The sequence below is a fragment of the Musca autumnalis genome, unplaced genomic scaffold (genome assembly GCF_047663935.1).
Source record: "Musca autumnalis isolate F117 unplaced genomic scaffold, ASM4766393v1 scaffold_2, whole genome shotgun sequence".
Lineage (NCBI taxonomy): Eukaryota > Metazoa > Arthropoda > Insecta > Diptera > Muscidae > Musca > Musca autumnalis.
In genome coordinates, this window is record NW_027411755.1 from 78,126,489 (window position 1) to 78,146,444 (window position 19,956).

Here is a 19,956-nt window from a genome sequence, read left to right on the forward strand (position 1 = left end):
TGTGAATTATTGAATAATTTGTTTTAAAATTTTAATGGCAATTTGGTGAAAATTGACGACGGCAAACAAAACAATGTGTAAAAGTGCGGGTTTTCTTTCACGTAAGTGTGAGTTCGTGTTATTTAGTGACTTATTAAAAGTTACGCGCGTACAAAAAGTTGGAGCACGAAAAAAGCGTCTAATCCCGTATATAGTTTCACTCAAGTTAACTTCGATGAGTTAGCTCTACATTTTCCTTGAAATAAATTACTACTGGGATTATCGTTGTCTGATTATTGTTCCAATGAAAGCCGGGTAGTGCGTTTTATGTATCAAATACATAGTTCTCAACAAAATCACAAATCCCCACAACTTCATCTTCTTGTAGAGATTCCTTGATTTGTTTCAAAAAAGACGATTATTCTTTTGCTATATAGTCATGTGTTAAAAGTCTTTCAACGTGATTGCAAGATATGTCAACGAATTCCGATGATGGCGTTTTCACAAGTGTCTCCAATCTGCAACGAGGGTTAGATATCCATGACATTTTCAAGATCAATATCGTCAAATAAGTTGTTCAACACATTTTTTGGGAAGGACTCAAAATCAGTTTGAAGCAGTCATTATATTGTGCTAGAGAGACCGGTTCGTTACTTGTTAATGCAGCTAAGTTAGCGCCTTATATCATGAGCTTAATATTCTGATGTGTAGCACATACATAAATAGTATGTTTACCACTAGATCCAGCAAGTTGATGTCTTTGCCCGTCTTCAATTATCACAGAAATAAAATCCTTTTTACCAGGCAAATTGACACTATTGTCATCACTTTTGTAGAATTCGATAACTTTATTTTTAGAGTCAGGAGATATGGGCCGTCCTATAAGAAATTTTTTATTTAAAATCTTTAATAAAACAAACTCGTTTAAAAACCTGTTATTTACATTACTTTTCTTTTTCCCTGGGGCGGTCATAGTACATTTTCCTTAAATGTTTCGATTAGGGATACGTAAAATCGATTTCGGTTAATCGATTAATCGGTTATTAGCCGTAATATTTCCAAAAGTCGTAGTCGACTATTGAATGTGCGAAAACCGGATAATCGATTATTCTTAATCGACTTTCGGAAGACGGAGTCAACTATTATTCGTAGTCAACCATTAGTCGTAGTCTATTATTATTCGTAGTCGACTATTAATCGTGGTCGACTATTAGTCGTAGTTGACTATTGGGCGTGCTAAAACCGCGTAATCAATGGTACTTTTTAATACACACATATGTATAACCATCACGGATCCCATCAACGAAAGTGGTCGATTATATTCGATTATAATCGGTTTTCGGCGGTTAACGATTAATCGAAAGTCGACTTTTTGAACACTCTCAAATAATCGACTAACCGAAAATCGAGTTTTAAGTTTTTCACAAAAACCGAATGATCGAAAAACCGATTATAGCATTTCACTGCGTATCCCTAGTTTCGATACAACTGCCATGAGTTTTGTTGCTCCCATGAAGTCACATATTTTATTTATGCTCCAAGAATCTGGTAATAATGACAATATGTGAATTTTTTGGTCACGACTAGTATTTTCATCAACAAATTTATCCTTTAGCTTTTTCAGGATATGTTGAAAATTGAAAGAAAAATTAAAATTTCCATGAAGATTCTCATTATGTTCCAGTCCTAAAAGCGCTGCAAACCTCGAGCAATTTTTTTCGTATTTTTCTTTCAGATAGTACTGGTTTATTAAAGAATTTTCATTTATTGAAGGAATATTCAATAAAGGTAAAGCCTTGTTTACGATTGGCAATTGCGTATCAATACTCAATTCAGAGCAAAACGGTGTTACACTATCTAGTTCATCTAGTAATTCAGATAAAGTTTCTTCTTCGCAATGTCCATTAATTTTATAGGAAGTGGAAGTTTAATAAAAGTATACGTTTCCTGCAAGCTGAATACAGATAATGGGCCCCATGTTTTTTGCAACTGTGCAGAAGCTGGTCTCAGATCATTTTTTTTTTGTCGATGTTTTTTCAACTTCAGACATTGTTGCGACGTTCCCGTTCCATGTTTTAAAGCATTTTCATTTATTTAACTATATTTAAAACGAAACAACAATTTAAGTTACAATACATTTATATATTTTTGAACACAGTTTTTATAACGTTCTGTGAGTTTTATAATATATCTGATATTATATATCTCAAGGTTTTCAGGCCAATTTAAATACTTTAACTAGTAATAGCCAACAAAAAATCAAAAAGATTTGACAGCAATTCCAAATACGTCAGGGATAACTTGGAACGGCATTACCGACAATAGGAAATGATAAATCATAAAAACAGGTGCTTCGACAAATGGCTCCAATAGCTATGATCAAGAGGCCAGCTGGTAATTGCATCAAACAAAAACTAACAACTAGTTTCGCTAAGTGTAGCCCAAATGAACAATTTCAAAAATTTATCAACATTTACTGACTAGTAATGCCTTTTCCATTAATAGGAATTGGCAAAGAAATTTGTTGTACTCCGCATATACAAGTCTTCAACTTAATTTTTTACACCGTAAGAGGAGAGAAATAATTTGCTTATTGCTGGACGTCTGCTTCTTGCAAATTTTTTGTTAAATGTACCACTTCGCGCTAATGACTTTTCATTCAATGCGCAATGTTGCCACATTGCAAGAACAAACAGAAAAAGGGGAAAAGGTAATGTGCGATAGCGATTGCGCACAATGACAGAAGCGTTCATACGCCGTCGCTCTAGTTATGACAAACGTTACGCTAAGTTAACATAACAAAGTAAGGGCAGTTTTCTCGTATAAAATTAATTCAAATATGAATTAAATCTGTTACAAGAAGAAGATCTGCACATATTTATGGAGAGCGAAAGAAAACTGCAAGAGAGTTACACTAACACATATAAATCAAAACAAATAAAAAAGCTAAAGTCATTGCAACAACATAACACAGAGATTAAGATGGACAACGAGAATGGATGGTTTGTAAATAAAACTAACGCTGAGGTTCCTAATGATATTGAGTGGTTGCTCTCGCTTGGCCCCAAATATGCAACTTCAACAACAACAAAAACATTTCCATTATTTGACATTATTGCAGAAGGAGAGGACAGAACAAACAATCGACGACAAAGAAAAACAAGAGATTGCGAGAACTAAACTAGTATCACTCATTGACGAACACATTAAAAAGAAAACCACAACAACACTACACGCGATAGACAAACAAATACTTAACACAGTGGGCCGTTGCAGATCATTCCTAAAACAAAATAATGACATAATTATTGTCAGTGCTGGTGAAGGGGGGAAGACTGTAGCTATGTACAAAGAAGAATACCAAATGAAAATGGCAACAATTGTGGGAGATTTGTGCACTTACAGACGCTTAAAAAGAGACCCTGCAAATATTCTACAAAACAACAATAATATGCTTGTGGAAAAATTATTTAAATTAAACATCATTAATGAGGCGGAGAAATATAAACTATCCAACAAAACTTCAACTGCACCTAGACTCTATGGTTTACCCAAAATACACAAGGATGGTAACCCTATTAGACCAATCTGCTCAAGCATAACCTCCCCTGTTAATGGCCTTTGTAGATACGTGGTCGGCATATTGAAGAACTTAACTGTTAATTCCATATATAACGAAAAAGACGCGAAAGATTTCAAGAGCAGGATAGAGAACATTAAAATCGATCCCGACGAAGTTCTTATCTCATTTGACGTGGTTTCTCTTCTCCCTAGCATACCCGTAAATCTAGCTCTAAACTTGATAGAAGATAAGTGGGACATAATTAAAACATATACGACGATACCTAAGGAACTATTTATGGATATTTTGACGCTGTGTATTAAGGATACAAGATATCTTATTTATGAAGACAAGATTTACAAACAAAATAAAGGCATGCCAATGGGCTCGCCAGCCTCACCCGTTGTAGCTGATATTGTCATGGAACAATTGCTGGACTCATCACTGAAGAAAATGCGCACAAAACCAAAGATACTGGCCAAATATGTGGACGACATCTTTACGGTTATGAAAAAACATAAAATAAAAGAAAATTTGGACTTTCTGAACTCTTTCAACTCATACATACAATTAACAATGGAGATAGAGAAAGACAATAAATTACCTTACCTGGATGCAACAGTAATTAAGAATGAAACTCAACTAAAACTTGACTGGTACCAGAAACCTACGGCCTCAGGGAGACTGATTAATTTTACTTCTAAGCACCCGAGAAAAACTATAATTAACATAGCATCTTACTTTATTAAGAGAGTATTAGACATAAGTGATACCGAATTTCATAAGAAAAACCTTTATAATATAAAAGAAATATTACGAAAAAACGACTTCCCCTCCTTAACCATAGAGAACCTTATCAGACGCGCAATCAACACAATAACACGAGAAACATGCGAGAAAATATACAAACCTATGACACACATACGGGGGTTCTCAGAAAGGTTAACAGTTTCTGATATATATGATCATACCAAATATCAGTTAGCATTGAAAACTACCAACACATTAAATAAAGTTTTCAGTAAATTGAAGAATAAATTAAAAGACGAGGACAAATCCAACGTAGTATACCGAATCAATTATAAGGGGGACAAGTCCGACATATGCCAGAAGGTATATGTCGGCACTACTAAGACAAAATTTAAAACAAGGATATCCGCGCACAAATCTGACCAAAAAGCTTACAATAGGCCTCTGGAACAGAAGACGGCGTTGGCAGCTCACTGCACATTGACGGGACATACCCCTGATTTCAATAATATTAAAGTTTTAACTCAAGAGAATAATTACCAAAAACGTTTTACTCTTGAGATGTTACATATTATTAACACTCCTACGAATGTAAGACTCAACTACAAAACTGACACAGACAACAGCGCCCATATATACAGACACTTAGTTAATAAATACAAACCCGACAAACTTTACTTGAAGTAAGCTCAATGACTATTAGACAACGACAACTTTCTTTAAGTAGGTTTGTAATTTGTAATATTGTTTTTTGTAAATGCTGATTTGGTGTTAAATTGTAGTTCCCTGATGATGATTGGAGATTCCAATCGAAATATTGGAAAAATAAAATATTAAAAATCACAAAAACGATTTTTATTTATGAAAAGCCTATAGCCAAACAATACCACAAACATCAAAATTAATTCAAATTTAACATTGATTTCTGCAACCGGTTTAGCAATTGAGTAAATAATGAATCTCGAAAGATTCTCATTAAAGTTTGATCCATTCATTATATACTCAACGAGGGTTTTAAACGCCAAAATTAATTTTCCACAGGCTTTCATATTCCGTACACTGTTTCAGAAAAGTAGGTTTGTACATCAGCCGATTGGACACTCCATGGGGTATTTAAGAAAATATTTTTTATATAAAATGTATGAAAAACTCCAGAGTTTCTATATGCACTCAATGGGTGGGTGTTTGATACGGTGTTAATTTGCATTAAGAACTGCATTTAGTTTTACCGTGACAGACGACAGTTTCTGCATTTACGAAACAGTTGATTGCTGGTAAACAACTGTTTTGTTGTTGTTTGCCATGTAAATTGTGTCTTAGAGCATGAATATGCTCCCTCCCTTACATGAAAATGGGCTCTCTTCTACAGTATTGCCATATTGAAATACCTAAATTCACTTTGATTCTGTTCATTAAAAATGTGGATAATGCAAGAATTAATTTGAATGAAGGCAGTTAATACAAATTAGCTATCCTGATGAACTTGAGTGTTTTTATTTAGTTCGACTAGTGAATAATGTAATGTTGTTTATAAAGAGTCAACACTAGTCGATTTTTCAATGTTTCCAGGGGAGTGTTAACTATATACGTAAATGACCATAAGTGGGGTTTTAAACACTATCTTTCCATTGAAATAATTGTTTCAGCCCCGAGGATACTCGTAGCGTAAAATGTCAATATTGAAAACTTGAAATTAAATTAGTTTATGTGTATTTGTCAACCAATACATTCAAACATGCAAATACCACAAAACAATACTTACTCGTTGTGTGGAATGTCCTCATCCTGATCTCCGCTAACGGTGAAAATGTTCAATTTGAAAATCAAAAGACCCAAAAATAGGGTAAATACGCAGATATGTTTACGCTCCATTATAATGATAAAATTTCACTTGATGTCAAGGGGTGGGGGTCTGTGATAATGGTTAGCCGTTTAGTTTGACTATGCTGACGACAAAAATACCAACAAATATCAATGATGGTTCATCAATGAATGATATTTTGCTGTGGTTTATTTGTTTTGTTTTTTTTTTTCGTTATAAAAACGTAACGTGAACTTTAATCCGAAATTGTGGTAGTGGATGTCTCCTTTTGTTACAATGCTGCCAACCCGCACAAGCACAACAACAAATTCAATTATAACAATTTTTATCGGGTTTAACCCAATAATGTGACTTTAATGCCGTGTTTTACAACAGCAACGCGACACGAAGCAAAAACAAAAGAATTCTGCGTGAGGTTAAAACCGAATGAAAGTGTAAGAGTAAGCACAAAATAGGCCAATCTAGATAGGAATCACGGTTTTCGTTTTATATTTTGTTTTGTTTTATTTTTTTTATTATTCTCTTATATTCAGTATTGGCTTTGGGAGGGAGAATAAATGGAAATTCTCCAATAATTTGTTAAACGGTTCAGCGTGTTTTTATTTTTTTTACAGTAGTTTACGCGATTATTCTATTATTGGCTTGGTCGTTTGACTTTATTAGCACACTTTTTTTTGGTTTCTTGAAAATGGTTTTCATTAACTGTAAAAATAACCGTTACATTTAACACATTCAAAATTACACAAATCCATACGTAGTAGTAAGGATACTCTGTTATAATGTTATATAGGTTTGGTTGAATTTTTTATATGCGCATGTGTTGGTATTAACTACAGCTACCGCCACCTAGACTACTTTATTGGTTGATTGCTGTTTGAGATATCAAATGGCGGGAGCCACACAAATTCAAACAACGACAACAACAAAAATCCCACGATTGTAATCAAATGTTTGTCTGTTGTCAATGTTGTCCCGAACCGGAAATAGTTTTATAATTTATTTTACCACTATCACTGTAACTGTCATCGTTGTGTGTGCGTGTATGTCAACTGTTTTATTTCAATTTATTGTTGATTTTTTTCGATTTCAAATTTCTGTTTTGTTCTTGTTTGTTTTTCACTTCTATTTATTTGATGCTGTAATTAATGGTCAGTGTTGAATTGTTTGTCACTTGGTAATCGCATTTGTTGTTGTTGCTGCTTCTCCTGATTATATGGCTGATATACAATTTTATTTATATTATATGTGGCCATCATCATTTCTATATGTATATTGTTTGTATTGAGTTTTTATTGTATTATTAAATTTATTTATATTTTTTTAGTTTATTTTTAAATGTGTTATTGACACTCGTTCTGTTTTTTTAATTAATGTTGTTTCAGATAAAGTCCATTTTTTGATATGTTTTAGATCTGCAAATAAAATAAAAGAAAGGCATGATATTAGTGGGATTAATAATAAAATATAAATAAACATTTTAAAACAAACAGTTAGGGCATTTATTTTGGTTTATTAGGTTTCAGTTGTAATTATTTTCATCTCCAGTGATTGGTAGATCTACATCTTTTAATGTCTGAAAATCTCAAACATTTATGTAAAGCCAGCGACAAAGCCGCAGCACTTATTTTGGCAGTGATAGCCGTTCTAATTGCCTATAGAATCAACTACGAAGATATTATTGCTGAATGTTTGGTCCAACAGAGTCATTATTGAACAGACCGCCGTCTAATATTCCCTATGATCAGCCTTCTTAGGCGAAGGCTGTGCATAATTAACACTATCGATAGTCGAATGTAAGGTTATAAAGGGTAACGATAACAAAGCGTATGTTTGATTCAGGCATTTCACAATAATGTGAGATTGGGAAAGCAAGACGAATAATCCGGACTTAATAAAATGAAACTTAATTCTCGATTGCTTGAGTGGAGTATTCCCCCATTGGCTCAACTTCATTTATTACCCTCTATTACAGAGAGTAATGTTTTTCAAAACGAACTGACAGTGTTGCAAAATTTTACTGATCGCTACCAATATCATGGCTTCTCAGTTTTTGAAATGTTGCCTTTTTAGCGAAAAACCGAACTCTTTAAGTGTCTAGTATTCTCATATGAATGAGAATCACACTCACTTTTCGGCTTTTCCAAAGAAACACCAAAATCAAAATATTTTGCAACATGTCAGCACGTATCAACTAAGAATTCTTCGATATTGGTAGCGATCAGTAAAATTTTGCAACACTGTCAGTTCGTTTTGAAAAACATTACTCTCTGTAATAGAGGGTAATAAATGAAGTTGAGCCAATGGGGGAATACTCCACTCAAGCAATCGAAAATGAGATTGAACTTCAACAATAAACAAAAGAAACTTAATTCTTTTTATACACAATTTTATATTTGTAAGGGCTTTTACTGTTCTTAGAGACAATTTTTGTATTAATTTTGCTGTCCCCGAATTCGTTATACATATTTACCTCTTGCTGCACATGTTTAATACAATATGTATCAATTATGAGTAATTGTGTAACTATGTATTTAACAAAACAGGTTCAAACCGGTTAACCGGCTTTGAAAATTTTTGAAAAAATTGAAAATTTCGGTTAACCGAAAGCCGTTTTGTTTGGAATACCCGGTTTTTGGGACACCCTATTCTGTATCATACTTGAAAGCTCTATCCTAAATCTTGGGAGCTGTATCTTTGTTTTAACAGACAGACTGACACACAAACATTGTATAGACAGACGGCAGCGTTAATTTGCATTAACTCCCTTAATTCAAATTAATTCCGACATTATCCACATTCTTAATACACAAAATCGAACTGAATTTAAAACACATTTACTAAATTTAATATGGCAATACTGTAGCAACATTCTATTGATAAGCACTGAGTTACAAGGAATGTATATTGCAGTGCAAAATGATAAAGCAGTGCAACAAAAAGTTTGCAGTGCAAACAAAAAAAAAAACATGTTAACCAGCACTCAGCTGTTTCGTCTGTCAGGGTAAAATTAAATGCACATCTTAATGCAAATTAAGGTTGCCGTCTGTCTAGGGTATTAGAATTTTATGCTTACCAAGAATATCAAAACGTGGAGTTGTACCGACAATTATCTGATCCTGTATCAAAAGATGGACTTATGCCTACAATTCGGCGCAGAAAATTTTTTACCCTCAACAAAGTCTATATCAAGCTTTTTGTAGAAAATTAACTTATGTTGAAACTGAGGTATGCGGTATTGTAACTCGCGATCAGTCTTACTATACCATAACTTTTGACCGCATTTCGACAAAATAAACTGTTTTAGCCCGATTCACCGAGGGGTTTCTTAAAATAATAATTTGAGCGGAAGCTGTGGTCGTACTAATGTAAAAAAATCGGAAAAAATCGTTGAAATAAACGAGTTTCATTATGTTATTTTCCAATTAGTGGTTTTACAACACAATGTAGAGCTTAATGCTCAATGTTAAAGTTAAAGAGCACACTTCAGAGTTGAAGTTTCTAATGTATGATTTTTAATATATCCACTGTATCTACCTCAAACGGATGCTGACATTTTGAAACCTGGAAAAAGGCGTTTTTTGAATTTTTGCTCTAATCGGGACGCGCAGCTGGAATTCCATAAAAGCTTATTATTGGATTGTAGTACTCGCGATTTCGCATTTTTTAATGTATAACATGAGGGTGTCGCTGTGTTAGAAAATCGGATGCGCATCATGTCATTTTCATAATTACGCGGTTTATATGCGTCTCAAATGATGTAATATTCAATATAACATTATTTTAACGTTATGCGACAATTGGAATTCCTTGTGGTTTAATATAAGGTTCTAATAATATTATCCAATAGGAAAACTATAAGCGAAAAATTTGTTACAACGGAATATCATCATTATTGCGTGAAATTTTGACGAAAATGCCGAAGAACTCAAACATTTTTTCTCCAACTTTTCCTATAAAACCATAAAAAAATAAAATTAGAATAATATGATTTTAATTTTTTCGTAATATTTTCTTCGTATTTTTGCAAATAACATGAATACTATAACTCCAACCTTCACAACTTAGGTTTCATTTTATTCCTCAAAATGTCTGGATGCTGTTATAATTTTTTTATATATTTTTCGTAACTATGAGCGCTATTGTTTCAAAAATATGTTTGTAAATACGTGAAATTATTTAACAAATTTGATTTTTCGATCGAGTCTCAATGGACTTCGCGATTATTTTTTAGATCATAGCAAAGGTTACGAATTCAGTTAACGATAATAGGATATAACAGCTAACTATATTAAGCCGCGACTTTTTTAGAATTTTTTCTAATCATCATAATTAAAACGGTCATATTTTTTGCGCGCAACGATCAAAGTTAGTAATGAAAACAGATTTGGAATGCTGATTTTTTTCTTAATCTATGTACCAAAAATCATTGATGTAGTATCAAAATTGTTTTTGATTTTTTTGAAATGGAAAAGACAATTTTAGACATTTTTCCTGATATACTAAATTTAATTCATTTCGGTAAGATAATGGGACTATAACCTTGAAAATAGCGAAAATCGGGCGGTACTTACACCGATATAGCCCATTTTCAGTACCAAATATCCTTGGTCCAGAATAAACTTCTGTACCAAAATACAAAGCTCTATCTTAAATAGTGCGAGCTGTATCTTGATTTCAACAGACAGGCGTACAAGCGGATATCATTATATAATAATAATAATAATTGTTCCACAAACATCCCAGGCGGGGCAAGGGAGACTTCTCTCATATCTCCCGATTCATATAAACTCAATGATATGGGACCTACAGTTTATCGCCGAGTCCAAATGGCGTGTCCTACAACACCAATTGTAGAGAAGTTTTACATGAGGGGTATTTTGCCACCGTTTAAAATTTGATGTTGCCTAACCGGGAAATCAAACCCACGACCTTCTGCGTGCAAGGCGAGTGTGCATACCATTGCACCACGGTGGCACCCTTAGCACCCTTATATAGACTTAGAATTTTATGCTGATCAAGAATATTTACTTTATAGAATCTCCGCTAAATATTTCGAATGTTACAAACGAAATGGGAAAGTTATTTATACTCTCCATCTTATGGTGAAGGGTATAATATAGAGTTGTGCCAATCTAGTTCATTTGAATGACTATTGCGATATCCTTAAAGTAGAGAGATATTCGCTTTGAAATGAAACGTTGGCCTTTTCTCCAAAAAAAGTTTTTTTTTTTTTTAAATTTCGACCCCTGAATTTTATCCAACAATTACCAAAATAAGTAAAAAAGTATCAGTCGGCTTTGCCGACAGAGATATACCCTCAGCCTATCTTAATTGAAACTTTCATCTACGGTCGGATCGAATGTATTTATGGTATTTTCATTATTTTGTGGATTTTCATGGACATTTGGATTAAGATTAAAGTTCAAAAGTGTTGTTGTCCATTATGGAAGTGGATATTATTTTGGGATATATTGCCAACTAGTCATTTCAGTGGGTCATTTATGCCAGGAAGCATGGACTTGTGCACGGGAAACATAATACCGTTGTAAGCAGGGCAATAATGAACAAGATCGGCATATATTTCCAAAGGATCTTCTAACAGACCTTAAACTGCACTTAAACACAAATGTTGAACTTTTGTGGAGGAGGTTCCCTAACAACCAAAATATTAGGAGATCCAAAGTTTGGACCAAATTTGTTCAAGAGATATCGTGCATACCATTTAGGTGACATTTTTTAAATATTCGGGGGAACCACCGGAAGTTGTGGGCCGGTATTGCCTATCTTCGAACTGAAAGTATGACAAAATATCAGGAAGGCACAATTTTGGACCAAATCGGTTAGTTCGAGAGTTATCGTGCTCTCCAGCCAGTACATATGGTGCCATAGGGTTTTTTACACCTTTCGGGCTGTTTTCTCAAGAAGTGTGAACTTGCCCCTGAAAAAACTTTTACCGTCCTAATTGAGACAGCGAATGCAAGTTGCTTCAAAAAAATCAAAGTGATTCGAGAGCAGGTTTTAAAGTGAACTTATCCTTAATTTTGTGTGATAGGTACCTGAAGGTGTGGACAAACATAATCCATATTCGGACCTGATCTATATCTGGTAGACATATTAGGATGTGTAAAGTATGGACTAAATCGGTCACTCCCTTCAAGAGTTATCGTGCGAACAATTTTTCCGAACATTTTTGAACTTTTGTGTGGCAGGTACCTGAAGGAGTGGACCGATATGGCTTATGATGGAACTTAAACTATGCTTGGACAAAATATTACAAAGGCCAAATTTTGGACCAAATCGGTTGATCCGTTCGAGAGTTGTCTTGCGCTCCACCCACTACACATGGTGTCATAGGGGGTTTGCATCTTTCAGGCTATTTTCTCAGAAATTATGGGCTTGCCCTTAATGATACATGTACCGTCGTAAGCGGGGCTGTGAATGCAAGTTGCTACAACAAAAATCAAAGAGATTCGAGAACAGGGACTAAACTGAACTTTTCCGAAATTTTGTTTGGGAGGTACCCGAAGGAGTATACCGATTGAGTCCATACTAGAACCTCATATAAGTCTGGTAGACCGGTTACTCCCTTCAAGAGTTATAGTGCGCACAAATTTTCCGAACATTTCCGTACTTTTGTGGGGGACTAAGTTTGGGCAAAATATTACAAAAGCCAAATTTTGGACCAAATCTCATATTTTAATGCTCATATTTTTAATATTTTTAATGCTTCCACTCATTTCATCGTCCAAGTGTGCGCAGTCAAAATTACATAAATGATGAGCATTTTCTGTTTCAGAACCTGCCATAATCTACAAATCGAAAAAAGTAAAAACTAGTACATTCTTGGAGTTCTGGAACACACCAATTATGTGATAAAGTTTTGCATAAACAAATAGAGAAATATACTATTTTTTCCTTACCGGTATCGATAACTCATTTGTTATAAGTTTTTGTTAAATTTCAATTTTGTCCACTTTAACATGCCTCTGGTGTAACTTCAATGCCCGAAACATGAGAGCAAAAAGTATTTGCTCTTCTATATTAGAAGATTTTTTAATCATCAATTATTGTTTGACAAGTTGATGATGGCTCAAAACGCTAGGACGCCGGCAACCTTGGCACTCGGCTGTCGGGGACCCAGGTTCGAATCCCAGACTGGCTCTTGCTGAAATTATTTTTGTGCCTTATTAAGGTGAAGGGCATTTATAGTGATTTTATTTAATTAATCCTCTTTCGAATTGAGCTGTTATGACCTAAGTGATACATTGAAAAATTAGGAGTCTACCGATCTAATTTCATATTTTTAATAATTTTATTTAAAAAAATCGCACATTTTCATAATTTATAATCAACGAAACCAATTATTAAAAAAGTATTGCCACCAATTATTTAAAAAGTATTTCTTCAAACAAAAATTAACCATGGCACTATGAATGATAAATTAAAACAAAGATAAAAGAAAACAAAAGAAGAGAGAACTCAAACAAGGTATTTTTTATTGTGATGTTGATTACTTTGCACCTCGATTACAGGAACAATAGAAAAATTAAAATTCCAACACAATTTAACTTTCAGAATATTTTCCCACTTCTATAGTGTTTTCTAATCATATCGCTGATTTACTCAAAGAGTGGCATAACTCAAAAATAAAATGTGGATTAGGATTAAAGCTCAAAAGTGTAGCGGAGAGGGTATTTGAAGGCATTGATCGACATAGTCCATTTTGAAAGTGGGCCCACCATATAAATTACTACTTTTGCGAAGCATAGACTTGCCCACGGAAACATTATATGGCTGTAAATAGGACCACAAGGAGTAGCATCGGTATATATTTCAAAAGGAATCTTCGAACCGACCCTAAACTGCATTGAGGAGTTACCCTAAGGAGAAGTCCGATATGGACCATTTTAGAAATCAATCTCAACTTGGATAAAATATTAGGAGATCCAACATTTAGACCAAATTGGTTGATCCCTTCAAGAGATATCGCGCGTGTCATTTTCTTAACTTTTTGGGGTGGTACCGGAATGTTTGGACCGGAATGATTGTCTGAAACGTCAAACATACTTGGGATATAAAACCATTATTTCGATGAGGCACATTTTGTCCGAGGCACATTTTACCCTCCTTAGTCTAAGGACTGAGGATATAAAAAGGCTTCAAAATACTGCGTAGCTGCAAATTTCCAATAATAATATTCATTAAGTTAAGACCTTCAAAAACACATAATACTGTTATAAGAGAACTAAACAATAAATTGGACATATGACCATAATTGTTTGTAGGTAATGCCAAATAAAACCTGCTTTAGAATAACGAAATGCTAATAATCGGCCATTGTGCAAAAATGATACCCACAGATGTACGGAAATGTCTAGACCGACTAAAACGTTGTCCTGTTGAGGAACGTCCTTTCTGCGATGCGTTGTAAAAGGAAAACCAAACTTAATAGTATAACAAGTAATAACGGCGTTAAGTTCGGCCGGGCCGAACTTGTTATACCCTCCACCATGAGATATATTGAAGTAAACTGGAACGTTTAGTTTCCTAAATAACAAATTTCATACATTTCGGTAAAACAATGTGGCTAACCTTTAAAATACCGAAATTCGGGGGTCCCGTTCTATGGAGGCTATATCAAAACGTCGATCTACACTTACAAATTTCTGGCGGAAAGTTTTTAGACTTAAAGAAGACTATAATACCAAATTTCCGATATTTCGGTAAGATAATGTGGCTAAAACCTTCAAAATACTGAAAATCAAGAGGAAGACGAAAAAACAAATTTAAGTCTTTCGGTGGCATTTTAACGTCACAACCTTCAGAACTACGAAAATCGGGAGGTACAGTTCTATGGGGGCTATATCGAAACGTGGGCCTATACCGACGACTTTCAGTTTGAAAGGTTTTTACCTCCATCGCGGACTAAATACCAAATTTCAGCCTTTTCGGTGGGTTGTTGTGGAAGTACCGTTCTATGGGGACTATATGAAGGCGTGGATCTATACCAACAAATTTCTGGAGGATTGTATACCACCAACGAAGACTAAATACCAAATTTCAGTCATTTCGCTGGAATATTGTGGCCACCATCTTCAAAATACCGAAAATCGGGAGGTACCGTTCTGTGGCGGCTATATGGAGGGGCGGACCTACACCGACAAATTTCATATGGAAAGTTTTATACCCCAAATGAAAACTATATACCAAATTTCAGCCATTTCGGTGGAATAATGAAGCTAAAACCTTCAAAATACCGAAAATCGGGTGGTACTGTTCTATGGGGGCTATATGAAGACGTGGACCTATACCGACAAATTTCTGGGAGAAAATTTTACATCCCCAACAAAGATTAAGTACCAAATTTTAGCCATTTCGGACGGATATTGAGGCCACAACCTTCAAAATACCGAAAATCGGGATGTACCGTTCTATGGGGGCTATATGAAGGCGTGGACCTATACCAAAAAATTTCATATGGAATATTTTATACCCCAAATGAAGACCAAGTACCAAATTTCAGCGATTTCGGTGGAATATTGAGGCCACAACCTTCAAAATACCGAAAATCGGGAGGTACCGTTCTATGGGGGCTATATGAAGGCGTGGACCTATACTGGCAAAGTTCTGGGGGAAACTTTTGCACCCCCAACGAAGACTAAGTACCAAATTTCAGGCATTTCCGTGTGATAATGAGGCTAAAACCTTCAAAATACCGAAAATCGGGTGGTACCGCTCTATGGGGGCTATATTAAAACGTAGGCCGATATAGCCCATTTGCAATACCAAACATCCTAGGAGTAATATAAACTTCTATACAAAATAACAAAGCTCTATCTTAAAAATTGCGAGCTTTATCTTGTGTTCAACAGACGGACGGACGGACGGACAGACATGGTTATATCGACTTAGAATTTTACCCTGATCAAGAATATATATACTCCGATGAATATTTCGATGTGTTACAAACAAAATGACAAATTTAATTATACCCTTCATATTATGGTGGAGGGTATAATTAGTCGCACACAAAATGTCTTCTTTTTAACGAATTTTCTCTTTAGCGTAGTAATTATTCCTGTCCAGCAGCTGCGTTATAGAGAAGTTCGAATGAATATATAAAAAGATTTGTCTTAGAGCATGTTTCAGAAATATTGTTAACAGAATAATAAATTAAAAAACTGTCGGATCGGGCATGTATGGACCAGCAAATATTCTGCCAATTTGCAGATGACACATCCAATGTATAAAAATTATCGGACAAACATTCTGCATAGACTTCGTTTACCCGGGTGACAATTGAAAATAATTAAATAAATTCAATATGGCTAAGGAATAGTAGATTTTCATGTGTTTTTTGAGGCTTTACAAACTGAATATCATCTTGTAGTAGTAATTCATGTTTTTCCATCCAAAGATTTGTGTGTCTATCTATCTATAAACGCCCGGATGTGGCCTTAAGACAACGACTAAAGATAGTTAGAAGACAAAGACAAATCTAATATATTGTCATGTGATTGTTGTTTTTGCCGTCGTCAGTTGGTATATGTGTATGTATAGCCTCGGTAGTAGTTGCTTGAGTGACACAACGAAGGACCCAAGTACCCTAAACACCAAAAAACAACAAAAACATACAAAATCTCGACAATGAATGTGTTCTCGATAAATTGCCATTATTCTCGATTCTTTATCATTGTGGTGGTAGTAGTAGTAGCTGATGTTGTTGTTGCTGTTGCCGTTAGTATTGTTGACTGTGTTGCCATTGTTGTTGGTTTCTTGCTTCTTGATGCCGTTTTTCGTTATTTTGTTTTACAGCGAGCTTATGTCCGTATGTGTTGTCTGTTATAAGTCTCTCCTTGTATGTGGCATTGTGTTTCTTGGCGCTGGATATTGTACTGCTGTCGTTTAAAATATTATTTCTTCGTCGGTTTCCTTGCTGTTATTGTTCCTTACAGTTTCCGTGTGCACTTTTACTTTACTCAGGGCCTTATGTGAGATGTTTGTAAGTTTGACAATGTATGTATGTATGTGGGTATGTGAATACTGCGTAATCTATATTCTAGAGCAAACTTTTCCAATTTTTTTTGGGGTGGAAGGAGTTTTGCTAAATTCAACAAACACACCGGTTATCTCACGTTGCTGTGTGTGTATACTACCAAACATCAATGTGGTCTGGTTTGTTGCTTAGAATACCCTTAGCCACCCCCAATCCCCAATGCCAATGCAAGCCCACCACCTTTTTTTCATTTTTCTCTCTTTGCCTCTCTATCTCTCTCACTTTATTTACTAGAAATTATTTTTCTGATATCCTTGGGGATATCACAATTTCAATGCAATTGCCAACAAAGACAACAGCTCGAAACGACAAAAGAATAACCTCCCCCACCTTCCCCGCCATCTATTTTGGGAGTGTGCTGGCGGTTGGACAATAAACTAAGATTGGACAATTGTTTCGGTTTGTTGTTTTTGTTTGTTTGTATTATTTCAGCTCCTCTTCATTTAAATATGATAAAAACTTTGCCAAAAATCTAATGTTTGGGCAATAGCAAAAACAAAACGACTGGCCATGTAATGGTGTCTCTGACACGAAAAGTGTTTTGAATATTTATCTATGTAGGTATGTATGGTTGTGTGTGTATTTTTTATACGCGAAGAGAAACACAAAACTACCAACAAAATATGAATATCAATAGATTTTTCTACTCGAACTTCTCGCACTTCTAGCTGTTGAACAATTGAATTGAATTTTGTGATATGCACTTTAAAAGTTCACACTACAATTCACATGTCTCAAACATTTTAAGTTTCGTGCCAAAAATGCTGCAAGGCATTGAAAAGCCACTTTATTTCTTTTTTTCGGGCCAACAACGTTTTGTTATTCGTACACTTAATAAAAATAACAATTTCCAGAAACCCAGGCGGATAATTGAAAGTTTTATGGATCAGTATTTCAGTGATCTGTAAATGTTGTGAGTAGATCGAACCGAGGTCTCTTGTGCAATATAAATAATACACATATGATATGAAATATAATGAATGGTCAATAATTATCTCGTGATATATAATGCCACTCAGTTCATACCTTTCGATTATCGTGACCACCAGTGATATACGTTTTTTAATGTAGGATTTTTTTAGAAATTTTAGAAGGGGTTTCTCTGATGGGAAAAAGATGGTTAGAAACGTGGCATATCACAGATAGTACTCTCAAAAAGTTGTTTGCCCCTCTTTCTTCAGTATACTACAGATCCTTTAGGTCCACCGTAGACCAAAAATGGATCGGGGTAGGTCTTCTAAACTGAACATGAAAAACAAGTAGGAAACAAGTAGGCCGAACTTTTTATACGCTTCACCACGAGTTGCATTGAAGTACTAAGCTCTTCCGCCACGTCTGAACTTATTCCTAGGAGAAGTGGAATCTGCTAACTGAGGAATATCACTTTCTTTTAAACAATGCTTAATCCATATTTTTCACCCATTCACAATCTGAAATACCATGTTAAAGTCATCCCATTTGGACGTTAACTGTACAACCTTCAAATTACGTAATCTCTGCAGGTACCTTCATATTTGGAATATACCAACGGATGAACATTGATCATTTTCTGCATGGATGTTTTCTACACATTGAGAATCCGAAATACCAAGTAACAGTGGCTACAGTGACATCAAGCAGTATAATTGTACCTTCCAATCTGAGAACCCACAATATCTATCAATATAAAAATGTTGATATGAATCGATCATTCTAAGCGGGAACGTCTTGTACCCCCAACCAAATTTCAGCTATTTTGGTGAGACAAGGTAGCTAAAACCTTAAAAATATATCAGGAGATAACGTATCAAAACGTTGACGTATACCGACACTTCTCCGCAGGAATGTTGTATAGCCCCAACGAAGACTATATACCGAATTTTGTCTATTCCTCTGGGATAATGCGGTTAATCCTTCAAAATACCGAAATTAGGAAAGTACCGTTCTGTGGGTGTTATATCAAAACGTTGACATATACAGACAAATTTTGGAGGAAGGTTTTAAAGCCCCAAAATATCGGAAATCGGGAGGTAGCGTTATATGGGGGCTATATTAAAACGTGGACCTATAGTGACAAATTTCAAAGAAGACTAAATCCCAATTTTTAGCCATGTCGGTGTTGTACTAATGTCAAACTCTTGAAAATACCGAAAATCGGGCAGTACCGTTCAACAGGGCTATAGCAAAATGTATACCTATTCTGACAAATACATTTCGATTGAATATTGGGGCCAGAACTTTCAAAATACCGAGTTAACCTTCAAAGGGGGCTATATGATAATGAGGGCCTACACTGATAATTCTCTTGTGGAATGTTTTATACCCCCTTCGAAGACTAAATACCAAGTTTCATCCATTTCGGTTAGATAATGACGCTAAAAACTACATAATACGGAAAATCGGGAGGTAACCTTCAATGGGAGCTATATGAAAATGTGAACCTACACTTAAAAGTCTCTCCTGGAATGTTTTGTACCCCCATTGAAGATTAAATACTAAATTTCATCCATTTAGATTTGATAATTACGCTGAAACCATCAAAATACCGACCGTCCTATGGGGGCCATATGAAGACGTGGACCGATACCGACAAATTTCTGGTGGAAGCTTGGAAGTCCCAAATGAATACTTAATGAGAAATTTCATCCACTTCGGTAAGATAATGTAGGTAAAACCTTCAAAATACCGAAAATCGGAAGGTACCGTTCATGGAGGCACTATCAAACTGACAATAAAATATTCAAAATACCGAAAACGGAGATACCGTTCTATGGGGGCTCGTGAAGACGAGAACCTAAACCGACAAAT

The 19,956-nt window shown here is 35.0% G+C and overlaps 2 protein-coding genes across 2 annotated transcripts in view; one reads left to right on the forward strand and one right to left on the reverse strand.

Annotated features, from left to right (window-relative positions):
- ND-B17 (NADH dehydrogenase (ubiquinone) B17 subunit) overlaps positions 1-19,956 on the forward strand; it is a 333,680-nt gene that overhangs the window by 268,609 nt on the left and 45,115 nt on the right. The window lies entirely within an intron of this gene.
- The window catches only part of stol (voltage-dependent calcium channel subunit stolid), a 222,415-nt gene that overhangs the window by 185,120 nt on the left and 17,339 nt on the right, over positions 1-19,956 (reverse strand). Inside the window, exon 2 of the mRNA XM_073968058.1 lies at positions 6,054-7,525. Within this exon, the coding sequence (XP_073824159.1) occupies positions 6,054-6,163 (110 nt within the window). The 5' untranslated portion in view covers positions 6,164-7,525. The remainder of the gene's footprint in view (positions 1-6,053; positions 7,526-19,956) is intronic.